The sequence below is a fragment of the Beta vulgaris genome, chromosome 2, assembly GCF_026745355.1.
Source record: "Beta vulgaris subsp. vulgaris cultivar EL10 chromosome 2, EL10.2, whole genome shotgun sequence".
Lineage (NCBI taxonomy): Eukaryota > Viridiplantae > Streptophyta > Magnoliopsida > Caryophyllales > Amaranthaceae > Beta > Beta vulgaris.
In genome coordinates this window covers 23,566,699-23,575,792 of record NC_079203.1, presented here as the reverse complement: position 1 = coordinate 23,575,792, position 9,094 = coordinate 23,566,699, and the positions used below count along the sequence as shown (strand labels likewise).

Sequence of the window (9,094 nt, the reverse complement as noted above, 5' to 3'; positions counted from 1 at the left end):
TTGGTAGCTTCAGTCCATCAGGGACTTTCATATAAATATCTGTGTTAAGTGGCCCATATATGAAGTCACTACATCCATTAACCTCTTTATAATCCTTTCGAAGCTGACAAACTTAATGAGCAGGTTGTATTTGAGTTCTCTAATACTTTGAAGAGGCCTATGATGGAGAGAATTTGACGGGTAAGTCTAGTGGAGGATGAGATAGAGGATGCCACGAATGTGGTTCACACAGGGGATGAGTTGTATGCTACTCTTACTGAAGCCTCTAGCTTGGACATGGAAGAGGTGAACGAATTTTTCATGCTTCTTGACGCTACCATTGAGGAGACACAAAATGAAGCATTTGAGGTTCTAGCTACATCCAATGAAACAGAGGAGTGTTCTAAGCCTCCTCCAAAGGTGGAGTTCAAACCCCCTTCCATCCTCTCTCAAATACGTTTTTCTTGATGATGCATGTACTTATCCTGTTATTGTCAGTTCGAGTCTTGATGACATCTCTATATCAAAATTGATAGAGATAATACAAAAATATAAAGATGTCATTGGGTACTTGATTAAAGACCTGAAGGGGATAATCCCTTCTCTTGCTATGCATAGTATCCATCTCATCGATAGTAATGCCTCCTCCATAGAGCATCAGAGAAGGCTCAATCCCAACCTCAAAGAGGTTGTGAAAAAGGAGATCATGAAACTGCATGACGCGGGAATCATCTACGCTATCTCAGATAGCAAGTGGGTGAACCCGATTCACGTGGTTCCAAAAAAGGGAGGCATGACTATAGTTGAAAATGAGAAAGGAGAAACAATCTCCACTAGAACTGTCACTGGGTGGAGAGTCTGTGTTGACTACAGGAAGTTGAACAAATCGACCCGCAAGGACATTTCCCCCTTATCTTCATTGACCAAATGTTGGAGAGGCTTGCTCGTCATTCACACTTTTTCTTTCTCGATGGTTATTCTGGATTTTTTCAAATCCCCATTCATCCGGATGACCAAGAGAAAACCACATCTACTTGTCCGTATGGGACATTCGCATATCGAAGGATGCCCTTTGGTTTGTGTAATGCGCAATCCACTTTTCAAAGGTGTATGACAGGCTGACAGCAATCTTCTCTAACATGCTAGAGGATTCTATTAAGGTGTTCATGGATGATTTTAGCGTGTGTGGTTCGTCTTTTGACACATATCTGGTTAATCTTGAATGTGTATTGAAAAGGTGTCAAGAGACGAACCTCGTCCTGAATTAGGAGAAGTGTCACTTTATGGTCGAGGAAGACATTTTCCTTGGGCATAAAGTGTCGAAGAAGGGCATGAAGTGGATCCGGCAAAGGTTTCGGTTATTGAGAAGCTTCCGCCACGTAACTCGGTGATGGGAGTTCGTGCTTTCCTTGGACATGTGGGTTTTTACCGGCGTTTCATCGAGGATTTTTCTCAAATAGCCAAATCATTGACGAATCTACTCCAAAAAGATGTTGATTTTGAGTTTGATGAGTCTTGTATTAAGGCTTTTGAAACTTTGAAAATAGCTCTTATTTCTGCCCCCATCGTGCAAGCTCTAGATTGGAGTTTGCCTTTTGAACTAATGTGCAATTCTAAATGTTACATAGTGCAAAACTAGTAAACCAATACTACAATCCCCAATAGTAGGTTCTCAATTTGGAGACTTGTGCAACAACGCTTGAACTCAAATACCAGACCTGAGCTCTGCCTTGAAACCTGCAAAAAAGGGACCACCCTGGAGGTTTGGGTGGTATTTCCCCCTCCAAAGCTTAAGTCAGGTATCAGGGATATGAAGGAACTTTTAGAGAGAGAAAGTAGAGAGAGAGAGAGAATTTATGGCAAAATAATAGTACTATACTCTGAAAAACGTACCTTTCCCCTGATTTCAAGGACTATTTATACTGTTTGAAATGACTGTTGTACCTTGATGTCACCCTAATTTGGGAGCACCTGATTGGCTAAGCAATTATGCTCTGACAGGTGTCAGGTTTTGATTGGTTAGTACACCTCACCTTTTTTACAGAAATATATGTTGCTTTCACTGCGCCTAAGTACTATTTTGGGCCACAAGAGGGGTTTTAGTACACCTTTTCCTCAGAAAAGTGTACTTCAGCCCATAGAAACTGATGATCCATGTAATTTACCAATATAAGTGAGCGCCACATGTAAGGTTGTGATAGGGCCACATGTCATCCTTATAGCCGTTGATTTTTAGGCTACAACATTTTCCCCTTAAAAGAGGAAGTTACCATTTGGGCACTAAGACGGTTGGTTTCCTCTTTTAACCGACCAGAACTGCCCTTCTTTTTTTTCAAAAAAGAGGCACCATTTAGCCGATCTTATCAAGTCAACCCTCAAGGTATTTTGGCAAACAATGGTTATTTTTACCGGATGAGGGGGTCACTTTCACCCTCTATAAATATGTTCCTTTGTCGTTTCTGGAATCATTGCAACATCCTTGAGAGATTTTCTAGATAGAGAGACTCTGCATATTTTTACTGAGCTTTTAGAGAGAGAAAATTCTTCCGTCCAAGCTCTTGCTAAGTGCTTTTCAATTTTGCCGAAGTTTCATCCAACTCGTCCTTAACGCTCGTCCAAGCACTTTCAACAGGTATTCTTTTCTCTGTTTACTTCCCTTACATTTTCACGCATTTTTAAAGAAAAATAGACTCGTCTTCTGCAACGAATATCCCCGGCCGTTCAAGGGTTGCATCTGACCCTAGAACAGAGAGCCTTTCTTCTTCGGCATATTCTAGAGTTGGACCTATCTCGGTCGGACATGCATTCTTTTATTTTGGACATGGATGGCAAAGTCAGACGACCCAGTCTTTACCTGTGCAGGGTAATCTGGCGCGCGTCAAGCAAACAACTCGCATCAGACGAGGGATTAACCTTCCGGCCTCCAGCTCAGAAATGGAGGCATCAACTGGACGAATTCTCACTGACGGGTATGTCATCTTCTCTGTGTAATTGGATGCTTCGTGGGTTCGCACAACTGCTCATAGAAGTTTATTGCACTTCATAGCTTAGAATTGATAATTGATGTTTTGCTATTATAAGTGACATGTAATGTGGGATGATACAAGTGTCAATTTAGTGAGATGAATTGGATGGAGAATTTGGTAGTCTAACTCTGTATTTCAGTATGGCCATTGATTTAAGTTTGTGTTGTTCGTTTTAGTTCGAAGCTAGTTCTGAATAGGATTAAGATCTTCCAGCCTCTTGCCATCTCTATTGACACTTGGTCAAGTATAAGGTTAGCAAACTATTAAACACTTGGGTATCTCTAATTAGTTTACTTCTCTTTTACACTATATTATAGTTTAGATGTGAGAGCTTCAAAGTAAATTTATATTTCATAAGTTTAATCTCATTGTAGCCTTTTATGAAGCTAGGAATTTAGAATGGGTGGAGTTGTTGGACTTAATGACTATCTTATTAATATTAGCACAGTTTACTGTTGAGCTTGGTGTAGTTCATGCCTTTTATTAGCAGTTGTCTATTATAATTAAAAACAAGCTAATAGCTAGCTAATTCATTGGTCCATTCATGCTATGTTATTATTCTTCATTTATTTTTCCTAGCATATGTGGGCTGGTTATGTTAGTTGTTTCGTGTTGTTGTAGGCTACTTGTTGCTACTATTGGTGTCTATATTAGACCTACACGTATGGCTTCGTGAGTTGCAGTGATGATGGTACATGATTTTTTGACTATGTTGTTGCTATCTTAATTTCATCTCCATTTCATATAGCAGTTTGGTTTCTTTGTATTCTCCACAAATAATTGAGCATGAATATTGAATCAACTTAAACTATTTACAACATATTATTAACAATCAAATTTTTCTTTGTGACAGGTTACAAAGCTTTTTAAAGTCCGAATTGGAAGCATTTTGATATTTATATATTTCTCGTTGAATCAAGAATGAAGAATTGACTTCTATTTTGTGTTGAACATTATTTTGGGTTTAAAAACTTTTTAGCTAGCAAACTGGCTAGATAATCATTTTGTAATTTTGTACAGAAACTAGTACTTGTACATATTTGATGTCGACTTTTGCTATAATATATGACTTTTTCGAAGCCATTTTTAATGCATTAGTAGCTTTTAGTAATGGAATTACAGGGAATTCGTTTAATTAGAAAGTAATTGATTCGGCGTTGCAACTATATTAAAAAGTGTTGCTATAGCTAAAAAAGTGATGTACTTCTGATTTATAAACTATGTAGAAGTGTTGCATATAGATGAAAAAGTGTTGCACTTGTGTTTATAATAAATGTAGAAGCGTTGCATTTGATGAGAAAAACGTTGCCATTGTATCAACGTATAATCTTAAAAGCATTGCAATAGGAGGCTAAAAACATTGCATTTCAAAAAGCGTTGCATTGGACAAATCATGCAACGTTTCTATGAAGCGTTGCAATAGCCCCTTGTAAGCGTTGCATTAGACCTAATGCAACATGACTTATTGAAATACTTTTAAAGCGTTGCATTTGATCTTTTGCAACGTTTTTATACCTTATAGCAACGCTATTGAAGCGTTGATATAGCTTAGTTATGTAGTAGTGGCTTTTCTTGGCTCAAACGATAAGTCAAACATGTTGAGCTCCACATCCCACTTTAGCATTCGTCCGGAGGCATCCATCTTATGCAAAACTTGCTTCAAAGGCTGATCAGTATAGACGAGGATACTATGAGCAAGGAAGTATGGTCTTAGCTTCCGGCTGGTCATAAGTAGTGCCAGGTCGAATTTCTCTACCATTGAATACCTGCCCTTGGCATCTTTTAGCACATGGCTAACAAAATAGACGGATATTTGTACTGAGTCCCTTTCGGCTAAGAGGGCAGCACTAACCGCGAATGAAGATACGGCTAAGTATACATATAATCTTTCTCCTTCGGCCGGGCTGATAAGCCGGGGCAATTGCCGAAGATGCTCTTTTACTTGCTGAAGAGCCTTTTCTGCTTCCTCCGTCCACTCGAATTTCGCATTCTTCTTTATTGTTGCGAAGAAATGATGACACCTATCACCAGACTTAGATAGAAATCGTCCAAGGGCGGCCAGACACCCTGTCAGACGCTGGACTTCTTTAATCTTGGACGGAGAAGTCATATTCAGAATTGCTGGCATTTTGTCAGGGTTGGCCTCAATTCCTCATTGATCGACAAAAAACCCTAAGAACTTCCCGGCAACTACACCAAATACACACTTCTGCGGATTGAATTTTAACTTGTATTTTTTGAGAGTCATGAATGTTTCTCGCAAATCCTCGAGATGATCCACCTCCCTTCGGCTTTTGACGATCATATCGTCAATATAAGCCTCCATATTCCATCCTAACTGTGGCTGAAAGACCGTGTTTATGAGTCTCTGAAAGGTGGCCGGTGCATTTCGGAGGCCGAAAGGCATCCTTAGCCAGCCATAAAGACCCTTCTCAGTAATGAACGAGGTTTTATCCCGGTCCTCAGGCCACATAGGAATCTGGTGGAATCCTGAATAGGCGTCCATAAAGCTAAGCAGTGCATGCCCTGCCGTGGAGTCAACCAATCGATCGATTTTAGGCAAAGGAAAACTGTCCTTTGGGCAAGCCTTGTTCGAATCGGTATAATCAACGCACATCCTCCACGTGCCATTCGGCTTGGGGACCATGACTACATTGGCAATCCAATCCGGATAAAAGGTTTTCGGATGAATTTTGATTTCAAAAGCTTTTGGACCTCCTGATCAACAACTTGGTTCCTGGCCGGTCCCAAGTGCATTTTCTTCTACCGGACTGGCTTCTGCCCCGGATCTATGTTAAACTTATGCACAACAACTTCGGGATCAATCCCCGGCATCTCCTCAACTGTATATGCGAAAACATCCTCAAACTCATTCAGCAGCACAATCAATTCGGCCTTGGTCTGAGAACCAAGAACTGATCCGATTTTCAGCGTTCTTTCTGGACGTTCTTGATTCAAGCAAATTTCAACTGGGCTCTCCACTGGCTCTGGACGTTATAGTCCCAAGCTCATAATGGCCATCACTTCTTCCAAGGAAGCCTTCTCTTCCTTGATGGCTAGGCATTTCCTCTTCTTGCTCGGCAAGAGTATGGCCGGCCTGCCTTCTTGAGGAACCTTCTCTTGAGCTTTCCCTACTTCATTCTTCAGCTCACTTATCTGGCCTTTTACTATCTCGGCCGGTTCTTCTTCTATGGCCTTTGGCCGCTCTGCCTTTTCTCCTTTCCATGATGATGGTTTTAGAGTGGTCAGGTAGCATTCTCTTGCTGCTTGCTGATTGCCATATAGGGATCCAATCTTTCGTCCACCACACTCGAATTTCATGAGCATCAAATGAGTCACTATGATAGCCTTGATGTGGTTCAAGGTGGGTCGTCCGAGGATGACATTATAAGCTGTCAAATCTCGTACCACCAAGAATTTCACAAAGAGCGTTCGAGCGGCCTCTTTATCCCTTACCCTGACGGGTAGAGTGACTGTCCCTATGGGATGAATAACTCCTCCTCCGAATCCAATAATAGGATGGTAGACGGGTACTAAATTTTCTTCATCATATTTCAACCTTGACAGATAATCCGCACTGATGATATCAGTAGAACTCCCTGTATGAATCAGGATCCGTCTTACCCTGAGATTTGCAATTTTCATCTCTACCACCAGTGGGTCATCATGAGGTGTTCTTATCTTCCCACAATCCTACTCACTGACCATAATTTTGGGGAACGGATCAGTTTCTGCCTGGTTGGTAAGCATTACCTGGCTGAGTTCCCGCAAATAATTCTTGTGGCCGCGATTTGTGGGACCTCCTGCTGCAAATCCTCCAGAAATCACTAGCACTACATCTTCGTTATGCTTTCATCATCTTTTCTTCTCCCTTGACGATTGTCTTTTTTCTGGAATTTTCTACTTGCCTGAGGTAAATAGGAGTTCATTTTACCCTTGCGAGCTAAGTCCTCTAAGGCCCTTTTCAGATACTTACACTCATTCGTCTCATGACCACAATCTTTGTGGAAATGACAGTAATTGCTTTTATCTCGGTTCCTATAAGGCGTCTTCATTTCTGCTGGCGCCTTAAGCTCATATTGATCTTTGATCTCCATGAGAATGGAATACTGATCTTTGTTGAACTCTATAGGCTCAGCTGATGATGCCGGTTTACATCTCTTGCTTCTTCTAGATGAAGTTGTCATTGAAGTCACCGCCCAAGTTTCAGCTTTCTTGGGGATGCTCTTTTTCAGCTGGATGGTTTCTTCAACTTTCTTTGCCTCTGGCTGTTTTGCTTCATCACAAACCTCTGTAGCATGAATAAAGGCTTCGGCCTCCTGCAGAGCCTCAGTCAAGGTGGATATCTTCTTCTTCACTAAATCGAACAAAAAACTTCCAGGTCTTAAACCCCGGATGAAAGCGTCAAATGCTACTCCCGCATTCAGATCCTGGATCTGCAATGATTCCAGATTAAATCTCTTCACATAACTTATTAGAGCTTCCTTAGGTCCTTGCACGACCTTTCCTAGATGCATGTTGGTCTTCTGCTCTTTTCGATTTACGACAAAATGACTGGTAAATAAGATACTGAGCTCAGTAAAATTATTTACCGAGTTAGGAGGAAGATTGTTAAACCATTTTTGAGCTACCCCTTTCAACGTGGCTGGAAAGTTCTTGCACCATGTAGCATCATCAACTCCCTGAACATACATCTGATGTTTGTATGCGGACAAGTGATCATCCGGATCTGTAGTGCCGTCAAAGGGCTCTATTGTCGGAAGCTTAACCTTTGGGAATGGAGGGGACTCCATGATTCTGGCTGAGAAGGGAGTCGGCAAGTTAATCGTGAGTGCCCCAACATGCCCCTCAGTGGGTATGTGCTCCTGACGATATTCCTTCAGCACTGGGTTTGAGGAGGTGTTGGCTAAGGCATGACGCTTATACACCATTGGTTGTAAAATCGTTTTTTCCTGCCTTGGCTGAACAGCCGAAGGTCTTTGACTTCTTCCTTCTGTTTTAGACGAAACCCTTAATGGAGGATCCTTCATATAGGGAGTAGACCCTGAGGCCGAGCGTTGGAGAGCAACTGCCCTCTTGGCTTCCAAATACTCCCTAGCATCCGTCTCCATCTTGTGGCCACTAGAAGGAACGTTATCTCCCGGCCAAACTACTAACTTCCAGTCCATCTTCCTTCTAGGTTCACGGACGGCTGGCTGTTTTCCTTCAGATAGTGGCTTTGTCTTCTCTTGCCGAGGAGGCCGGCTTGTCCTTGGACGACCTTCTTGGGATTGCCTCCTAAGCAGCAACGCAACATCCTGCCTTGGATTAACTTGAAAAAACAGCATATTGTTCTTAATTTGCTCCTCCATGACAGCGGCCATCCTAGCCTGGAAGTCATTCAAAACATTTTCTAGATGACCAGCTGTCATTGGACGATCAAGATTCTCCTGGATGACAGGGCCCCTACTCCCTCCCGAGGGGCGAACGGCAGCAGAATGCCTGTCTCGTCCTCGAGGCGGCCTCTCGTCACCCACTATATCTTCCACTTGAATCTCGAAGCTCCTATTCCGAGCAACATTGGATGAGTGACAATCAGTCATTGTTGCGTCTCCCCACAGACGGCGCCAAATGTTACGTAGTGCAAAACTAGTAAACCAATACTACAATCCCCTATAGTAGGTTCTCAATTTGGAGACTTGTGCAACAACACTTGAACTCGAATCCTGGACCTGAGCTCTGCCTTGAAACCTGCAAAAAAGGGACCCACTCTGGAGGTTTGGGTGGTATTTCCTCCTCCGAAGCTTAAGTCAGGTATCAGGGATATGAAGGAACTTTTAGAGAGAGAAAGTAGAGAGAGAGAGAGAATTTATGGCAGAATAATAGTACTATGCTCTGAAAAACGTACCTTTCCCCTGATTTCAAGGACTATTTATACTGTTTGAAATGACTGCTGTACCTTGATGTCACCCTAATTTGGGAGCACCTGATTGGCTAAGCAATTATGCTGTGACACGTGTCAGGTGCTGATTGGTTAGTACACCTCACCTTTTTACAGAGATATATGTTGCTTTCACTGGGCCTAAGTACCATTTTGGGCCACAAGAGGG

The 9,094-nt window shown here is 42.0% G+C and overlaps 1 protein-coding gene across 1 annotated transcript; it reads right to left on the bottom strand.

Moving 5' to 3' along the window:
* Positions 1-6,838: 6,838 nt before the first annotated feature.
* On the bottom strand, positions 6,839-8,332 carry LOC104887173 (uncharacterized). The gene has a single exon (XM_010671770.3). It carries the CDS (start codon positions 8,330-8,332, stop codon positions 6,839-6,841), a length of 1,494 nt encoding a protein of 497 aa, XP_010670072.3.
* Between the last annotated feature and the right edge of the window lie 762 nt (positions 8,333-9,094).